This window comes from Centruroides vittatus, unplaced genomic scaffold, assembly GCF_030686945.1.
Source record: "Centruroides vittatus isolate TY-2023 unplaced genomic scaffold, ASM3068694v2 contig_337, whole genome shotgun sequence".
Lineage (NCBI taxonomy): Eukaryota > Metazoa > Arthropoda > Arachnida > Scorpiones > Buthidae > Centruroides > Centruroides vittatus.
Genome location: NW_027122161.1, coordinates 201,118 through 223,091, shown reverse-complemented (window position 1 = coordinate 223,091; position 21,974 = coordinate 201,118). Strand labels below are relative to the sequence as shown.

The 21,974-nt window shown below is 28.7% G+C and overlaps 1 protein-coding gene across 2 annotated transcripts; it reads right to left on the bottom strand.

Moving 5' to 3' along the window:
- Positions 1–918: 918 nt before the first annotated feature.
- Pex12 (peroxin 12) lies at positions 919–20,766 on the bottom strand. Of its 2 annotated transcripts, XM_067268791.1 has the most exons (8): positions 20,647–20,766; positions 19,884–19,992; positions 11,614–11,828; positions 9,988–10,208; positions 7,158–7,329; positions 6,315–6,394; positions 1,518–1,636; positions 919–1,026 (listed from the first exon to the last, which is right to left on the bottom strand). In XM_067268791.1, the coding sequence occupies exons 1-7, from the start codon at positions 20,764–20,766 to the stop codon at positions 1,519–1,521; spliced, it is 1,035 nt and encodes a 344-aa protein (XP_067124892.1). In that variant the 3' UTR covers positions 919–1,026; position 1,518. The 2 variants fall into 2 exon arrangements, with proteins under 2 accessions (XP_067124892.1, XP_067124891.1); XM_067268790.1 differs by lacking the exon at positions 919–1,026 and having other exon boundaries at positions 1,321–1,636.
- Between the last annotated feature and the right edge of the window lie 1,208 nt (positions 20,767–21,974).

The following is a 21,974-nucleotide window of genomic DNA, read 5'->3' as shown; positions in this document are numbered from 1 at the left end:
TGCATATAAACAGCATTAGTTTGATTATAGTATTTTTTCCAAGTTATAGTTATATGTAAAATTAGTACTATTTATTCATTTATTATATAATATAATTTATTTTTATATAATATATATTTTACAAAAACATGTCCATTATGAGACAAAAGTACACTTTTGAAAATTTAATAAAATTTAAATATTTAATGTTATTGTTAACAAATTAGTAATACAAGTTTTAGAAATGAGATGATTTGTCATGTTAAAAGATTTATGTTCTAATACATTACCATGTGTCAATTTTTCTTTCTAATCTTATCCAGTTTAGTACATCATCCATAAATTTAAATTTATGGAAAGATTTGTTTTGTCTTAATTAAGATAAATTTTAAATTCTCATTTTAAAAAACATTTTCTTAATTTTTACAAAACAGTACTTATTCAAATATTTTAACACAATTAATTAGATTTTATCGCTGCCTTAAGATATGCAATTAATTATGTATGAAATCATTAATTAATTAATTAATATAAATAAAATAAGTTTTAAGTCGAAACTCAACATATGTCACCTATAATATAACTTTAAACACATTCTTTAAATATAAATTACAACAAATTTCATTTAAAAATGCATTATTATTTTTATACAATGCAATACTTATATTATTATTTTTTCATTTATATCATTAAATACTTCTCATATTGGGTTAAAAATACAGATCTCGATTTTACAGTATTGTTAATAAAAAAAAAGTATAAAAAAGTATTAAACAAATTCTCGAATAACAAACTAAACTTTGAGGTAGTAAATTTCATTTCTTTGCTTCAATTTACATATACTATATACCTAGTATATATAACATTGTACAGTTTGTTAATCAATTAAATAAGAATATTTTTAAATGAGTCATCAAATTATAACATATATATTACACTGTTTACTTTATGTTAATTTTTATTATATTTAAATATAAATATAATAATAGCATTCCTTTTCATTATCCAAATTTAATTTCAAAATCATAATAGTTTACAAGCAGCCACCTAATAATAAAAATCAATTTGAGTAATCAATTTCTATATAAATTACTAAAACAGTTAGTCCTTGACTTTCAGACTACTTACTCTTTCACATATAAAATTCTAATATCCCTAAATTACTTTCTGTACCATAACTTTTGGCTTTCGTACATTTGCAGCCAAGAAACAAAAATTTTGAGCTATTGTACAGTGGTGCTTTCATCAATTTTGGTTTCAGTAGCATCAAAATCATTTGTGAAAATTAATTTTTATTGTCCTGTTTATGTTTATCTACAGTTTTTATTGTTTTATGTATTATAAACATATTCACTGTAAAAATTAAAACTTTCCTACCTTAATTAGAGATTTGATAACTTTTATTTTTATCTCTCTGTGAACAAAACCTCTATAACATGCAACTCTATTGCTTGATTTGTGGACAGTTTTAGGACATCCAAAAGTCAGGGACTGCCTGTATTGTAATTTTAACTTTTATATTTGAAAAAGTCTCCAACCTTAGTCTTGAGGAAGATATAACTTGATCAGATTTTCATTTGTTGAAGGATAATTAGTAATCGGACAGCAAAAGTACTTCTGAACGTACTGGAAAATGCAGCGATAACAAAATACAAACCTGAAATAATACAATTAAAGATAATAAATAGCTTTATTTTTTAAAATCAAATTAATTTATATTTTGTGTGTGATTAAATATATTCATTTTCAATACAAAATACCTTAATATATTATACAAAATACTTCTTAAATTCAGTCTAAGATTTCTTATTACAGAAATTAATTCTAAAACTAATTTCCGTTAAAAGATAATTTACCTGGAATAACTTCATACAGATTTTAGACCAAAAGAATTGTAAATTTTATAATTTTAAATACTTTAATTTCTGAAAATGATATTAATATATTGATTATTTTTTACCAGATCAATGTGTTCAAAATTAAATAATAATTTTTTTACAGATAAAATAATTACGTAAACGTAGTTAGTAGGTACAAACATCAATATTAATAATTTCAAACAAAAATAATTAATTAAATTATAAATTTTCAAAATTTACTTAATTAAATTATTCTAAATCACTAATCATTAAATTATCGAGAGATGGTGATATACCTAATTGTAATGCTAAATTATCAGATCGTTAAATAATTTAATCAGCTTAATTATAATCCAGTAATTTTTAATGATATTATTAATAATTAGATAAATGAAACTTTAGATTGAATTAAAATAAAGCATGTCAAACATCACAATAAATTAGAATTAAAACTTGTAAATAATTAAACAACCGAAGATTTGAATAGGAGATTATGATTTAGCAAATATTTCGGTTTCCAGACTTGATTTGTATATAATTTAATAAAATGTCTTCAATCATCATTAATGTTTCATCTGATATATTTTTCAGAAACTTAAGTAAACTGATATCCAGGGCATTTTCATTATTGAATACTTAATTAAATTATTATATGCCTTATGTATTTGCTGTCTAATTACTTTTATTTAAAGTCAATAAAAGAAATTAGAAGATAATACATGGTCTTGTGGTTATTTTAATTATGTGCTTAATAATGGAAACTCTCCAGTTATCAATTTGTTTAACTTTCTTAAAATATCTTGGGTATTGAAAACAGTAAAACTTGTCATTATTCAAGTGAAAAGTCAAAAATAAAACTGCTTGTTTTTTGGATAGCTGATTATATTGAAATGCTTTTAACCCCTCTCTAGGTTATCTTCAGCATAAATCAAGAATGGAATGACAAAACAGAATATTTATATTCATTTTCTATAAGCCACTCTCACATTATCCTATCATGTAACATTATAAAAGTAATTTAGTACATTACATATGTTGTATCAATAGATTAAAAATGGAAGCAAAGAAACTACTTGAAATATCATAAAATCTTGGTTATAGGCCTTGGCATATAAATCACAAAAGCAAAAGTTGTAAAAAATGTTGACTTTTTTTGTGAATAAGACACTCTCATATAAGAACTGTAGCAGACAACTTTTTGGGCTATATTTTTACATGCATTTGACAATTTTTGGCTACGTATTGGCTTTTGATGACTACTGATCAAAAATATCTGGAAAATCTGTATCCTTCGCATGTGTATTCAGTTCATTTCAATACAGTAGACCCCCCCATAACACGGTAGATAAGTTCCGTGTTATAGGGGGGTCTAACTGTACTTATGACACATTAATTTAATCATTTTTATTTGGTTTTTCCTTAAATAAGAATATTATTGCAACTATATCAGTAATCATGAAATGCTTGGAACAGGAAAGAGGAACTCATATTGTCTGAAATTTAAGTTATAAGTCTACAAATTTGCAGAAAGAGAAGGCAATAGAGAAGTCACTAGGAACTATGAAATTGATCAGACAAATGTTTGACATTGGTGCTTAATAAATCTAATTCTCCAGAAAATATACCAAAAGCAAATGTCAAAATGGTATAAAGCATGCAAATGGTCTCACCAAACTCAAACTCAAAAGCAGGAGATTATTGACATCAGCAAATGTAAAGAAAGAGTCACCACAACAAGAATCAAGCTGAAAGCAAAATATTTTACAAGAGAACAGGGAATTTCTGACTTTATGGGACCTAATGGCTGGTTTTAAAATGTTATAAAATGCAATGCTTTCCATATACAGGTTCAATCTACAGTTGGGCATCTGTTACCAGCTGACTGGGAAGAAAAACTCTCCCAGTTCCACATTTTTGTTGCAGTTATGAAAGCGACTGTGAATTATGAAATTGTAATTAATACGGAAAAGGTTCCACACTGTTTCGATTTTCCAGAAACTCACAGTATAAACATAAAAGGTGAAGCGGATAGTTCTACTCATATAAAAACAACAGGAGCAGAAAAGCTTCTGTCATTTTTATATGAGTAGAACTATCCTCTTCACCTTTTGATTTGCACTGATTTTGCCAGTTTCTGTAAGCAGAGAAAAACTGTCTCCCATAGCAATGTTTAAATGGAGTATTCTTCCTACAGGAAATTTCTACCCCAAAATTATCATGATAGTAAATAATTGATTGAGTAAATGCCAATTTATGAAATGTTTATACCATATATCCTGCAGGGATATATGGTATAAACATTTTAAACTACCTTTTTTTTAAGAAATCAAAGCCTAAAGAATGCCTTCTAATCTATAACAAATGCAGGAAATTTATAGGATGAAATGAAAGCTGAAGTTCAGAAATATATCCAGTAGACAATATTCAAAAAATACTACAAACTTTCAATACTGCAGTCAACAAATCTTTCAAAGAATCAATGTAAAAGTGTTGAGATGATTGTATAATGATGATGACATGGCAGCCACTGTTACCCACTCAGGAAGTAGTTGACATGCATCATATGAAACAGTTTCTCAGTGAGTGTAGAAATCCCTGGAAAGATATACCAGAATCTGCCATAAAAAAAAGGTTTAAAAAGGCAAAATTTGAAATTTACTACCTCAATGAAATCACTGACCAGCAGAATGATAATGAGAATTGAATTGGTGATAATGTGATCTTAGACCAGATTACAGAAACCATACTGAATTTCAATGATGACATTTTGTCAATCAATTCAGAATCTGATGGCAACAGGTTGTTAGATAATGATTTTGATGGATGACATGCCAATTATTCTAATAAAATGTAACTTGCTGTAATAAATTTTATGGAAATTTTACTACATTATTTTTACACTGTAGTTAAGTATTTACCAATAATCAGATATTTCATGCATTAGTCATCCTTGTGTATGGCCACATACAATGATTTTGCAAATATAACCTCATATAGGTCATAGTATACAGCCAAGTTTTAGGGTATTTATTTATTATTATTTATAGTTTGATACTAATTTATCATTATTTATAATCACTGATCTCTTCTATGCAGTTTTGAGTGATGGGACTTACTGTACAGTACATGAATTGTTACAAACATTATGTTGTAATGGATTATTGATCCTGATAAGTTCTTGTTTTCTTTTATGGATTAATACATATTTGAAGAGTTTAAATCAATGTATTTAAAATAAAATAAAAACCTCATAGAATCTCAACCAAGTAACAAGTCTACTGGAAATTTATAAAACGCTTTTTATTTTTATTAGTTTTGTTGAAGAAATCAATGTTTAAGGAGTAAATTGCATGGAAGAAGTTGACTCAAAGTACTGTCACTGTTGCAGCTGCATTACAAGTATTGAACATCTCAATATCTCTGGGCCATCAAAGAGCATGTTATAGGCCCAATGGGACTAGCTTCTTCAAAGAAGAATAGTCCAAAGGTAAATGTGACTGTGAATCCACACCAAACTGTAACTTTAGAATGTAATGGAATTTGCTGGAAAATATGAGAGTTTTCTGTGGTCCAAATGGTGACAGTAACAGATTTTAACTGTTTTGCTGTGACGAAAATGTGTCTTCTCAATCCACACAGAAAATACACTTCCATTCTGGAAAGGAAAGTTAATGCAAAGGACAGTTGTGTTCCTTACTAGCACAAATAACTGTTGGTATGACTAATATTGTATGGATAACAACATACCAACTTTCTTAGTATCTTCTACACTGTTATAGGATATGACAACTACCATGATGCTTTATGTGCACTACTGGGGCATGAAATGTTATTCATTGACTGTTCAACAGCTGTGGTAGCATCTTCAATGACCTGTGCTGTGATAGGTTTCTCTCCTCAACCAGGATGAACTCTTAGACATCAAGTTCTTCCAATTAAATGATCATTCTCCTAAGAGCTTGTGGAGTCACTAGTCCTTGGCAAAAATTCTTATGATGACAAAATTCTCAAAGTATAGCCATTGTTTTTATAAAATAACTTCACAAGAAATGCATATGCTGGCAAGATGACAACTATCATAGCTGATAAGAATGACAGTCAACCATTATAACTATCTGCAGCCAAGTATTGGGTATTTAATATCCAATTCTTGACTGCAATGCCTGTGCTTATGTAAAGAAAACTCTTTTTCATTGCTTGTAACACCTAGAGTGCCATAATGGTAAGTTTTAGTACTCATTTTTTTTTTTATGGAAATGATTTCCAGATGTCTTAAAAGGCACTATACAAGATTTGATTGCCTCTGCAAATCTCTAGACAGCATTGAATAGTAATACTTCAATTACAATCATCCAGTATATTCATTATTCTACTTTTGGCTATTTGTATAGCAAAAGCTATGGCAAATCATTAATATGTTTTATTCTTAAATTCAATATTTATATATGTATTTGTATTCTGTCATAATATACATACCCACTGGTGAATAGAACTGTTTCATTTCTTCTTTTTTGATGACAGAGTGGACAAATTCCTTTATTAAATTTCAACGGCCACTAAATAAATAAATAAATAAATAAACAATTCAGTACATCTATCAACTCTGACCACTAACATAGTCTAATCATAAATATAAAAAAATTTGTCCAAACAATAATAATATTTAATATTTAATAGTTAATGAATCCAAAGGACTTGTGTAATGAAGGACTGTGCATTAAAAACATCAATGCTTCAAACAATAAAATATTAACTATTATTATTGTTTGAAGCATTGATGTTTTTAATGCACAGTCCTTCATTACACAAGTCCTTTGGATTCATTAACTTCTAAAGAAATGCAAATTTTCAGAAATTAACTGTCTTACAGTAAATTTCGTGAAACCTAATCCAATAATAAATAGTCTAACAATTTTGATCTTATTTTAAGGTTCAACTAAATATAAAATAACTGTAAATTAAATTATACAAAACATTTTAAAAATAAAACTGAATATTCTACATAATTATGCACAGATAAAACTTTTCAACAATTCTTTAAAATAATTATCATTTCTTCAATGTAGTGAGTGATTTAGAGGGACAAGTTTCCTAAGTAGAACAATATTTACTGGCCTGATCTGTAGTTAGAATATCTTTAGAACAAAAATATTTTTCTAGGATATTAGTTATAAATTCACAGAATAATTTTGGAACCCTTTTATAATCAGAGACCTACAAACTGTCTGCTTATACATAAACCTGCCTCTGCCTCAATTAATGAATGTCGTAAATAATCAAATAACTTAGCTAGTTATATTATAAAAGAAATTAATTTACCTTTTCTGGAGGTGGAGGAATAGGAAATTGTGAAAAATATCCTGAGTTATCTTGACTATACCACCAATCTAAAAACTGTAAAAAGAAAGCCCCAGTAGACAGACTAATGGAAATACCAGCTGCTAAACTTTTAATTCCTATCTGAAATACATTATATGGAAATCCTTTCCATCTGAAATTAATACAATAATTTTTATTATTTATATTCATTTTGCACATTCTTTTATTAATTTTTTATGTAAAATTATATTTTTAATATAATACATATGTTTAAAATTATATATTTATCTAAATTATTGCAAGAAAAATCACATTTATATTTGTTAATAAGTCAAAAAGATGTTTAAATAAATATTTTAAAGGACCTTCAGATCTTCTACTGATTTCAAATAATTTATTTAGAAAGATTTTCTAAAAAAATTTAACTCTTTTTGAACTTTATTAAATTTGGAAATTATAATATTCATAATGAATTTATTTGTTCTAGAAACTGCTATTCTAAATAAACTATTGAAATCTGCAAATGAGATCTGGAAAACCTTGAAAATATTTATTTAAATGGTATACTGTTTATTTTTTTTTATTAAGTTATGACAATGCAACACTTGGGCAATCTGCCTAATGGGGATGCCTTCTGGGAAGTCTTTTTAAGGGTAACTGGCCCCTATTCAGACATTACAGACATGGAGAAAACCCAGAAAATTCCATGTGGCCAGCCTGTCCTGGAGAGGCACAAACACACAACCAAACTCCCAGTGTTTGGGGAATGGAACTGCTTGGCCACTGGTAAGCCTTAAAATGGTATACTGTGATGGAAATATTGCTATAGCTAAAAAGTTATGAATTTTTAAAATTGGCCTCTAACAATATTGTTAATTTGAAAGATGCTGCATCATTGCCAAATGCTGGAAAAAAATATTTTTGCATGTTTGTATTTAGTTCTATTCATTTATTCAATTTATTCAGTTTAAATGTTAATTTAATTTAGTGGTTATGTTTTCACATGATTCTTAATATTAAGTTCTTACTTTCAACTCATTTCCATGTAAACAGTATACAACGTAATGCTGTTCAGTCAGATTTGAAGATATTTTTCAGAGTCTGAAACTGTAAGCATTTGCATATTCACTTATTTATTCACTTCATCTTCACTTTAATTAAGCATTATCCAAGTTTATATTTATTTCAAAGTATATACATTGCTTTTGTTTGATAAAAGAATTTTTCTGACATCTTAAGGAATATAAAGATAATATAAAATATTCATTCAATGTTTAAATTTATGTATTTATTAATGGATTTTTATTATATGAGGGCAATCTGATATTCAAGGTATAAGTGTTGCTTATACATAACCTATATGCACAACCTCAATGTCACAGGCAAATGTGGCTATGTGGTGAAGAGTAGCAGTAGCCACACACATACTGTTGTCCTTCATCCATTGGTCTGAATTTGACAAGTAAACAAAATGGAATAATTTTCAGTTACATCCTCCAAATTTGGCAGTAATAAATTCAAAGATAGCCAAACTTCACCAAATGATGATTCAGAAGAACACAGGCAAACAAAGGACATCAAACATTGATAAAAATTGTGTCATTTTCAAATGTTTGATAGAAGGGTCAAAGTTCATAAAATTGCTAAAATAAGACATTCTAAAAAACATTGTTTGTGACATCACCTCAGATTTAAAGTTTTGTAAAATGTCTTGTTACTGGATTCCAAAACTGCTCACTGAGGAGCACAAAATCAAAGAATTGTTACTTCACTTTGAAGTGAAGTATCCATTCTTTGCTCAAAATCTCTGCTGTTACCAAAAAGAAGAACCAAAAGTGTGTAAGGTCAAACGCATTCATTTAACGAATTATTAAAATTTTGTCAATGGAAGTAAAGGTTATTTATTGTTATTAATAGAAGAATTTTATAACAAACATCATTACAGGAGATGAAACATAGGCTTATGAGTTTACTGTAGATTCAAAAGAAACTGATATGGAAACACCACAATTCACCAGTTGTCAAAAAGTTCAAAGTTTGGCCACTTGCAAGAAAAACAATGGCAGATGTGTTCTGGGATTCTACTGTGTGAATTTCTCCCACCAAATGCAGCAATTGCATGAAATCATTAAACAGAAGAAACCAAGGTTATTACAGACTAGACTGAGGCTTCTGCATGATGATGCCAACCTCACACAGTATGTCAAACCATAGAAAAGTTTAGTTCGAAGTTCTAAGGCAACTGCTGCATAATTTTAATCTAGCCCCATCAAATTTCAAATTTCTACCTAAGAAGTTCTTGTACAAATCAATTATCAACAAAAAGATTCAAGAACTATAACACATTGCAAGCCACACAGTTGTACAATACTTCAAGATACTTGGACAGGAAAACTACCAGAAAGAAATGTTTAAAAACTTGTGAAATGCTGAAACAAATGCATGAATCTGCATTCATACTATTTGTGGAAAAATAAATATTTATGTTTAGTATTTACTGAATTTTTCAACATTTTTTCTGCAATATACTTGTATATGTTTGTTTTAATTTTGATCTGTACCTTAATTATGAAACAGCTTTCATATTATACTATACATCAAGTATTGCACATCAATTACATATAAAATATTATTCTCATATCCATTGAAGTAACCTAAATTAAAAGACTAAGATTTATAAAATATAATTTTTAAATATTTTATCATCTTTTTATAAAATTGTCTTAATTACTTAAATACATAAAAATAATTTTTTACAAAAATAACTAACTGCATAAAAATATTAAATTTATCATTGAAATATATCATATAAGAGAAGCAGCTATTATACCTGACATTTTTATTTACAATTGTTTTCTTCTTTTCCAAAAGAATCTGATCTTCATGAGTTAACGTTCTCAACTGAGTATTAGATATATGCAATAAAGGACTGTGATAAGCACTTTTACCTATTGCATAGCTTACTTGATAAATGAGATTTATAAATTCCAACAAAAAATGAAAATATGGATAGCATTTTATATAAAATTTTGCTAATTTTCTTGTTCTGTCCTATAAAATATGAGAGACAAAAGTATTAAAAAATTAAATTATGACAAATTTTATTTTTCTAAACAAGTTTTTAATATTTTAATAATAATATTTATTTTTTTTTTATACTTAAAATAATTAAATTTGTCTATTCTTTATGAAAAAATTGTTACTTTCAGATTTAATTTCAAATAATTATAACATTTATATGAATAGTTTCAAGAATAAGATTACTAACTTCAAACATTTGATCAAAGTCCATTCAAATTTTTAACTGTTCTTGAATTAAAGTGGATGAAAAATCAAATGTTTGAATTATTCTTTTACCTTGTGAAGAAGAATTAAGAAAAGCTTGAAAGTGATAGCATCAGACAGAGTTTGAGAAATGTTAATTGTGATATAAAGTTATTAATATAATATATTTATGTTAGAAATAATTCTAAGCAACCTTACTCAAATTTGGATTAGAGTTTCAGGAATTTCTTTATATGTAATTAGATTCAAATATATCGAGTCTATGTTATATCATCCACCCAATCCATTAGTGATCAGACTTATAAAATTAAGTTTAGTCATATAAATTATAATGCATAGATGGCTCTCGTAAACATGTCAATTGATCTCCGCATAACTTTTCTACATACTCATATATTCTTTTTTTAAATCAATTTTTAAAATTTATAGAATGGCCAAGAAAATGTGTTAAGAAGTAAAGTAACATAACTTTGTTATTACTGGATTTACTGAAATTTTCAAAAACCTAAAGCAATAAGCGAAATTAATAAAGCAGATTTTCAAAATGCCCATCATCTCTGCAGGCTGCACTACAGAGGTGGAACTGGAATTTTCTAAGAATGCTTCCCAGTATTTTTTGATCAATAGTCTGAATTTCATTTGCCATGGCTTTTTAAAGTCCTAAATAGTTTTGGGGCTAGTTTGGGATTCAGTCCTTCAAATAACTCCTCATAAAAAGTCACATGGATTAAGGTCAAGACTATATGGCAGTTATTCTCCAAATTTAGTGTGGATATGTACTATCCTGTATGAACTAGATATTGACTATCCAATGATGTCTTACCATGGGTCTCAAATATAATATTTCTACACTATAAATAGTCATTCCTCCATGCTGAGAAACTCCAATTTGAAAAAGCATTTTCAAGAAATGGAGTGTCACTTTCAAATTTCAACTTCTATATTGTACTATGAACATAAAAATAGCAACATCAGAGCATTCAGTAAACTAACAAAAGCATTTCACTTTTCAACATCTTTTCCTGGCCACCATGCACTGTACACTGCTTAATAATAATAACAAAATATTTTAGAAAAACTGAAGAAAAAATGCAAGTCATTTTGATATTTTGATTTATTATTAAATTTAAAGCTAATAAAAATTAATATAAGATATTTTAATAATACAAACCTTTCTACGTCCAAGATCACCAGAAAAATCTTTATCTTTCAAATTGTTATAAAGCAATAGTGACTGAACTCTAATGTAGGGAACTAATGTCAACAGTAGTAGTGAATAATAAAAATGTTTTTTAGGCAGCCAATTCTTTTTTGATTTTTGCACTGCTTTATATAAACCAACTGGCATACGTTTCAAGCCATAGAAACTTTCTGCAAATGATGCACCTACATATCGAATGATCGATTAAATTAGTACATAATTTTATATTATCATAAATAATTAAATATATATTATTTAAAATAAACTCTTAATTAATTAGAACAGGTTTACATCTGTTGAATATTTTATTATTATTATAGATGTTAAAGTAAATTTTAAAAATACTCGTACCGTATTTGTATAAAAGATTATTTGTATGATTTTGTTCAATTATTATCACACGTATATTGTAAATAAATGTAAAATATTGTAAAAACCGATGTTCCAATCTTCTGGTTTAACCTGAGGATGACCTATGGAATAGGCTGAAAACGTTACTTTGTTTTCAATAAATTATCTCGATAACATAAGGTGTGTTTTGATAATCTAATAGTTGTTCATTTCTATGTTTATAATTTATTTAATACTCTGAACACAATGACTTTGAAGATTCCAAATGAGTATAAGGTAAACTGGACTTTTACCATGAACAATTGGCTATTTTAAATCCATTAAAAGACAACTTTGTCAAATTCATGATTGTCATATTCTAATGTAATAAAACTAGTGGATGTGAAATTTCTAGTTTTGACATCATAATGACTAAACTAGTGTTAATATAATTTTTTAGAATGGATTGGCTTTTAAATAGCATGAAAAATTAGTAGTACTTTGTTTAATTCAATGCTTAAGGCAAATATTTCAAAACACAATTGAAGTAAAATAAAAATTTTATTAAATGCTGCAATACCACAAATGTTATACTTTTTCATACATTTCATTTAAGTTTGTAAATATGGTTTAATTTGGAAGATTACAACTTATCAACCAATTTTTCTAAAATTTTGTATAGTCACTTTCTCTGCTGCTTTTTCCTTTCATCTCTCATCAATCTTATTAGTCAAAATTTTAATCCATTCTGGTACATTTTCTTCTTTTCTCATTTTTTTCTTATTTGATGTTGGCTTTGCAGTCATTACAGGCAATGATAAATTTGACTGTACTGAATGCAATGAATCATTTGATGGTGTTGGATTAGATGATGATGATGACATCAATATTTTATGCGATATGAGTCCTCGACTGCTGTCAAATGTGGTAGGTAGAGTTATATATGGTCTTCTTCCTGTTATGTCCTTCATAATACTAGATTATTCCCAATACTTTCTGTCATTTCCTGTTTTATTATTATGGTCATAAATTTTCTTAAATATTCTTTTACACCCCCTCCATTGCATTGACACTTTAATCTTTTCTGTTGAGTTTAATTGGTGAGAAATCATTGCCCATACCTATAAATGAAAGTTTTCAATTGTTTCCATGTAAAAAAGTTTAGAAAAATTTCAATAAAATTAGCTGACAAACTCTCCTAGTTAAATTGAATTTAAATTTTTTTTTTGTTTTTCATTTTTTGCAAAACAATATCTTTAACAATACACCTATCCCTCGTTTTACACGGTACTTCTTTTACACGTTTTCGCTTTTACACGGTTTAAAAAATAAATGAAGAAAATAAACTGGCTATGATCAAAAGGAACAATTTTTAACTCTAATCTACATTTATATTCCAATCCACCTTAATTATATGTTGTAGTTGATATTTAGGATACTAGGTGACAGTTTTATTTCAATCCGTCAAATAGTAACCGATAAACCGATATGGGGTACTCCCCCATACGCATGAAGTTGCATTCATTGCACATAGTTTTAAACCAGAAAATTTTAATTTTTCATATTCATAAGTAACAAACGATTACATTATTTTTAATTATATTTTTTACATTACATTACATTACACAATTACATTACATTTTTATGAATCTTTCAGATTCTATTTTTTGTTCCTGTGAACTTTGTATTTAATTAATGAAAGAATATATTTTTTTTGCCTTTCAATATTTTTGTTTGATTTATGTTCCTTCAAAAAATTGAAAAAAATTCATAATTAATAAACAACGAAATTATGCATTTTTTGCATACTTTTTCGATTTACACGGTTTTACATTCAAAATGATACAAATTCGATTTACACGTTTTTCTCAGGAACCTATCTTCCGTGTAAATCGAGGGATAGGTGTACTTGAAAAAAATAACATAATTGCATATAGTGATTATACAATCTCCATGATACTACTGGTATATACAGTAGAGCGTCGTTTATCCAAAAGCCGATCAACCGAAACGTCGGTTAACCAAAAGCGTTCGAGTCGGACTGTGTCGTGCTGAATCAAAAGTTTTTGATACTAGTAAACATCTTCATATATTTTCTGTTAAAGTTCCTGAAAAGGAAATACATTCAAACTTAATAGAAATTTTGAAGGATTCAAACGAATATGTACCAATCTATGATTTTCCATATAGCCATATAGTCTCTTATAGTCAAAATATTATACAAAACTTCCAAAATATAAATTGTTTGTTTTTATATTTTTCAATATTTATTTTGTTTGTACAAAATAAAGAAATAATTTTTAGTGATACAATAACCACGATTATTATTTTAAAAAATTTACGTTAGGCTTAACATTGATAAAAATTCAATGCGTAGCGACATGCAATGGAGAAAAATTTCAACATGGGATAGGTTAATATATTTTTTCGTACATAATCGGTTATCTGAAAAATAAGTTATCCGAACAACCCCAGTCCCCAATTGATTCAGATAAACGACGCTCTACTGTAATTAAATAAAAATAAGCAATTACCATTAAACCAGCAATTAATTGTCGTTTATGGAAGAAAATGTTTGTTTAAATGACAATTAATTGCTGGTTTAATGGTAATTGCTTATTTTTATATAGTGATTATGCAATTTGTTACTTGGAGAGAAAACAAAACACACATATCTTATTAAATAAAATAATAACAAATTAAACAATTACAAAATTAATCTATGCTACATAGATTAATTTAGTAATTTAGATTTTCTTTTGTTCATAGTTGAATAAAGTATAAGTAGATAGTGACAATTTTCCTAAGAAATAATTACCTATAATACTTGGCATGACAGATTTGAAGAAACTATGTAAAATGTTTCATATTATAAGTTTCTATAAAACTAAGTAAGAGCAAGCAATTATTGTGACATTATCACAATGCAGGGCTGCAATTTTTTGTCACAATTCTCTCAAATTTAGTAGTAATACATCATACTTTTCCTGTTAACAATAAAGTCATGCTGTTCATTTATCTAATTCCATTCAAGAGAAAATTTTTTAACTGAAATAGTGTGACTTCCTGTCTAAACCAGAATTTCATATACAGTTAATCAGGGCCTCCTGTCTGTAAGCTTTTCATATCTGATCTTGACTTTCATCTATCTAACTCTATTCTTGAGATTAAGAAAGACGGACAGACAGAACAGATGAGGTGGGAATTTATAGTCTACAATTTATGAAAATTGCAGCCCAAAATGTAGTATGTACTTGTTTCTGAGTGTAATGTGAAGAATCAAATTTTTCTTTATACTCTTTCACTAATGAAATTAAACTCAGTTTTGCCCAATGAGGCCACTGAAATGTGCTCTTATAGTCTAAATCATCAAATTCCATATTAAAAAAAGTATAGTCTAACTCAGTTATAACATCATTGGATATAACGGCAATCCTAATATAACGTCAAATTTTTATCGGTCCCACGATTTTACTATACTAGATAACGTTAAAAAACCCACTTGTAACGACATAGAACCCTGTTTTAACATCATATTTAAAGCACTCCCAAATTTACAAAATAAGATTACAAATTTTATTTAACAAAGAAAATACTAAGTGTTCATTCCTAGGGTCAGAGTTCACTTCCTAGAATGACTGTGGGTGGTACTCTTACCACCTGACTTCGGTGGGGTGAGATTCGCTACACTTTTAAACAACATGACAATCAGTTATTATGTACTCATTTTTAAATTACTTTATGCTAAATTGTTAAATATTCTTTTATTTTTAATATAACATATTATAACAAATAGTTTATGAAGAAATAATCGAATTATTTTTAATTGGCATACATTAGTTTAACCTTTTGTTGCCTTTTATTCAACATTATTCTCAAAACCGAAAGCTCCATCATTATTGAAACTTAAGGCAATTAGAAATTTCTTATAAAAGGTAATTTTTGAAATTTTTAATTACATCAATGTAAATTTAGACATAATAATGTAAATAAAGTTGATTTAAACATGTAGTTTGCATTTTTATACATATGATAATAAATTTGTTATGATAATAATAAACCTCGCAGATAACGACACTCGGTTATAACGTCAAAAAATTTCTGGTCCCATAGATGACGTTATAAATGAGTTAGACTGTATGTCAATGATTTGAAATTGTCATATTAGATAAACATTTAAATTATTCTCTTAATACATATATATATATACCTGCAGTGCCGGATTTAACAATCAGAGGCCCCTGGGCACAAATATGGTGGGGCCCCCCTTTAAGAGCAGGCAAATTTGATAATTTAGAAAATTTACACAAAATACTGTACTTTCAATTAGATTTCAACTAGGAAGTTATAAATTTCATTTAAAAATAAGATTATTGTAAACATACATATATTTTATTGCGTAAAACGAATTATTTTATTTTAACTGAAAAATACCTAAGTGAAATTTTTTTCCGAAATTTTCTGATGTTTCATAGGTTTTATGCCAGGTTTGGTTTTCTCTGCCTGTGGCCCTCATGATTAGGTTACACTAGGCTGTCGTGGTAATAGAAAAAAAAATTATGCCCTGTATACCTGGATTTACTGTATCAGATACATTTTCTTTGTTTCTAATGTATCTTCACTTTCTGCAGAAACATCTGAATTAAACTTAATTATTTTCACATTAACATCTGCTGGTAATTCAAGTTGTTCCTTCCTACCATATTCAAATATCACTTTATGAAAGAAGTCATCTACTGCTACTGAACCTTACAATAAAAAAAAGTAAAGATCATTGTAAACATTTCATACAACAAATAATTGAAATTTACCTTTAAAATATTTTCCTTTTCCAGAAACAATTCCATTTGCATTTCTTTGTACAAGAAAGACATTTTTTGTGGGAGCAGCCATATTGGATTATCACAAAGCTCAACAACTAGCTAGCTAGCACTCCAAGTTTACCAATTCCACTAAAAACATCATCACACAGCTCTACAGTAAATGCCAATGAGCGTAGTGCTCAAACAAAAGTATACAGGTTGAGCATGCTGACAGTAAAATTAGCTCAGAAGTAAATGTATCCTATGAAACACTCATTTTAATACCCAACTCGTACCACCTTATATAAGCAGCCTTGTTTAATAGAATCTAACTAACGTTTTGCACTCCTGCCTAAATATGCTTCGCAAATCCTAATTTACGCTAGGTACGTCGATGACGTAGTTGTTTTCTGGAAAGTAAAACCCAACATACTCCAATTCATAAAGGACATAAACGAAAACAAATTTGGCCTCGAGATCAAACTCGAACAAGAAAATGATAAATTTATACATTTCCTAGATTTATCTATACAGCTGGATAGCCAAGGAGTTTTCCACACTAAAGTCTACAGAAAGCCCACTTACAACCCGATATTCATCCCATGGAACTCGCATGACCCGCCAGCGTATAAACTCGCAGCATTCAGAGCGCTCGCCGCTCGAGCACACACACACTGCAGTAGCACCCAAGACGAAAATAAGGAGATGAATTACATCATGAAGCTAGCTAAGAAGCACGGGATCAGTCACAAAGCCATCACTAGCCTCACCACGACACACACTAAGAAGAGAAACCTCCTAAACACAGAGGAGTTTACGTTGATGGACTATAGAGCGGCACTGAGCGGCATATATAGACGCATAGGAAATGCTACAAACAAAAGAATAATATACAAAAGGAGTCCCACTATATACCAACTGTTAAGAGCTGATAAAGACCCCCCGGACACTAATTCCCTCCCGGGAGTTTACAAAATCCCGATTACGGACGCACGGAGGCAGAATAAATTATTTTACATTGGTGCCACCAGAAGATCACTCAAGGAAAGGCTAGCGGAACATCAGAGAAACATAAGAAACGAACAGCCTTGCACAGCGCTGGCGACTTATGTCCTAGCAGATTCCCAGGAAGTCCAAGCCGAATGGGCCCAAGCAAGACTAATACAAACAGTTCATAACATAAAGCACCTACGTTATACAGAGGCATGGCATATCTACAAAGCTAGCCAGAAAGGGCAATCCATAAACTTCCGAGAAGCTAGTAAAATATCTACGGCCTGGCGCTCAGGCGACACATAAATGCCAGAAAGGCGGATTTGCAGAAGCTTACGCTGAACCTGCCGGTCAGTCTCCGCACAGCCCCTACCCTTCCTTCGGTATATGAGATGTTCAGCACGCACCATATTCTTCTGTTAGTATTTTATTTTCAATATCCCCACGAGGCATATATTATTATTATTATTGTTCACTGTTTGTTATCTATCTTTACATTATTCTCTTGTATTGTATTATTTAATACTCATCGACGTAGAGATGGCGCAAGATATCCTATTTAAATGTTCTTCTTAAAACATTCCAAACGAGCGGTTGTTACTGCTAAACGTTCTTATGTTCGATTTTTTTCGATGTTCTAACCTGAAGAAGGTCGTTAAACACGATCGAAAACGTTAGTTAGATTCTATTAAACAAGGCTGCTTATATAAGGTGGTACGAGTTGGGTATTGATAAGTCACGCAGTCAAAGATGAGCTACACTCATTTTAAAAAATTAACTTATTGATTTGAAAGAATAATTATATACGTTTAAAAAATATTTTTAAAATTTTCTAAATTACAATTATGAAAACTTTTATCACTCTGTAATTAAACAAAATAATTATTTAGCTCATTCAATCAAGTGTCAAATATCTTGTGACTAATTTCTCTACAAAAATATTCCAATAACCTGATCAGTTCTGTAATACTAATTCTAAAATGTTTGATTTGATCATTGGTTAAATTTCTCATATGAACAAACTGGACCAAGATATTTCAAAATTGATTGAAAAATCCATAATTTGAGTGCAAGATTTCTGAAATTTGAGAATTTAACTCAATAATATATATATATATATCAATATATCATTACCTTACTCAGATAATTTTTCACTTGAGTTTTTTTTCACTGTTTGGAAGATGCTTTTATTAATAATTGTCAAAAATAATAATTACATTTTAATTAATTCTTTTAGTATGTTATAAAGTTGGTTCGAGTTAAGCTACTTTTTCCCATTAATATTTTGTTTCTGTATTCTATTTATCATTATCATTTCCATAGCTATAGTATCTCTAGTTAAGATAATCTCAAATGTCAAACATGATGAAGTTTTTAATTAAATGATGATGAGTATGATGTTTTTAAACATAAACTGTTAGTGAATAGTTAACATTTTAAAATAAAATCATAAAAATGGTCTAAACTTGACATCATGTTAAAATTAAAAATAAATTGTAAGAAAGTGAACTTAAGACAACTAAAATAAATTAAGTTTTTTGGCTTACTTAATTAAGCAGTTCATTTATACTTAACTTTTAAAAAAGTTTTAAACAGAATAGGTAAATGGGAGAGACCATCCAAGCAGTGTAATATCACTTCATTAAGAAGTATAAAAGTAAGAAAATAAGAAGAAATTTCATGTAACAAGTGATGAATGAGACTGTAGCCAAACTTACAAGATTGTAAATTTCATTTTATTTGTATCAACTTACAGGGAGTAGTTTGTTATTGAGTTGTGAATTAGTTTTATCTTTGACGCCATTGTTTTGGTGAATTTTAGAGACAAAGTTATTCTTCGAAACTTCTGAATTATTAAATATGTTGTATGATAAAAAGGCTTTAATACAACTAGATAAGCAAGTCAATGACATAGCCCATTTTATTTGAAACAGGCTATGCCATTGGTTTGCTTACCAGCTGTATTAAAACTACTTTATCAGGCAACATGCATAGTATCTTTTATTAGTAATTATAAGTAATTTAATTGTATTTATGACTCTGATAATAATTCAACGAATGTGCAAAAGTAAAATTAAGTAACTATTTAAAAAATAAATAAAATATATTTCTTACCATGTATTTTGAGATGAACGTATTGAATCAGGACATCCAATAAAGTGTATAATTCCTCAAAATATTTTTGAATTGCAGCAAATCTTTCTGGATTATTATTTGCTAATACCTATAATAATTCAAAAAATTTAATTTTCAAATTTAATTCAAATCAAATTTTTGATTTAAAGAATTATAAACATACAATTAAAATATTATAGAAATATTTTTATTAAACAGATTCAAAACATTATTTAATAATGAAAAGTTCTAACAAAATTATATAATAAATTATTAATAATTAATTTTAGGGTGTCTATAAACTATTGTACACATAATTAAAAGAGGACAGGAAGATCAAAAGTGGCTCATACTGTACATGTAATTAATGGACAACCCCTTATTTAACAATTCATATTATTTCACTACCTAACAACTCCTTTGAACAAATAAATTACCACTAATCATTTGGCATTTTCATTATTTCTATCTGACATCATTCATATTTGTTAATTAATGTATTAATCCATTATATATACATATTTGTATATATGAAAAGAAAATTGTGTGATAATGTTTACTTAGGCTATGTATATATTTGAATTTTGGGTAGAAGTTGCCTTTAGGTTATTCATTTATATATGTACTGTACATATGTACAAAGTACTTAAAAGCAACATCTTTCCTCTATACTAAAGTATGAATTTTCATAGATACAGATGTAACAGATTATCTAATTCGTTACTCAAAAAAGCTTTATTGCCTATGTTATGCCGAGAATCACCTTAAATAAATGTCTAAATGCGGCTCTCAAACCATTTTCCAGATTCTGCTGCGCAAGTACTTCGAAAATCGAGGGCTTTTCTCCTACGGTTGATGTCACGTGGGCGCCGAACTCCGCCATCTTAAATCGTAATTTATTTATTTATTTTTTAAACAATCGCAATGATTTTATTGATATATATTTGCGTGTTTTGTTTATATTACTAAACAAAAAATTACAAAATTTAAAAATATAAAACGTTTTTGATGATAGTTTAATAATTAGTTTTATCTAGTTCCATAATACACAACGGCCGGATGGCCGAGCGGTTAAAATGGTAGTTTATCGCTCTGGGGAACCCGGGATCATATCCCATAGGATGAAAAGCATGATGACAAAATTTTTCGGGCTCCACCAACCCGTTGTGGTTAGGAACGGAGCCCACCACAAAGGGGTAGGGAAGGGGCTAATTGCAACCTTTGCCAATACATATCTCACAAGGGACGGGGACTGGCAAATCTCAGGCCCAATTAGGAAACACACTAGGGGTACGACTGCCCCTTTGTGGGTTTGGCCAGGCTCACAACGGGGGTTTGTTTTTTTTTTAAGTTATTTTAGTGCCCACAGAACGGAAAGAGTTTTTAAAAAGTTCTTTAATACATAGAAAAATATACAGTATTATATAGAACTACAACTGAAGAAACCAGTGGCGTAGCTAGGGGGTGCGGTAGATGTGTCCGCACCGGGCCTCTGGAAAACGATAGGCCCATAGGTACCCCAAAATCACGAATAAAAGACCCGAAAAATTTTTTCGGGGGCCCGCAAATCTGGTTCCGCACCGGCCCCGGAGAATCCTAGCTACGCCACTGGAAGAAACTATGAATATTGAGCCCTGTGTCCTTTATTACGCTGCCGCTCTATTATGGCCCTGGCCGAACTCACTATGGAATTAACGAAAGCCTTACTAGGGAGGGAGGAAAGGGACGAAAATAATAAAATATATAAAATAATTATTATTGTATGAACTGCTATTTAATTTATTTTAAAGAAAATATATGATAAATATTTATCATGAATTTACTTATTTATCAAGAATAAGCGTTTACAAAAAATGCTGATCTTAATGAATAAACGCTTCATAATTTCGTCCGTATTTGAGAGAATTTCCGTTTCGAATGTGAAGTAATTAATTAATAGTTAACATCATGCCAAATATTGGTGTTATATTTATTGTTTTTGTGCCTTAAATGGTTATGTTCAGCGTGTATCATGTTAGAAATTTATATATATTATTAAAACAAGTAAGAAATTTTCATATTTTTAAAGAAGTAAGCAATGACATGGAACGA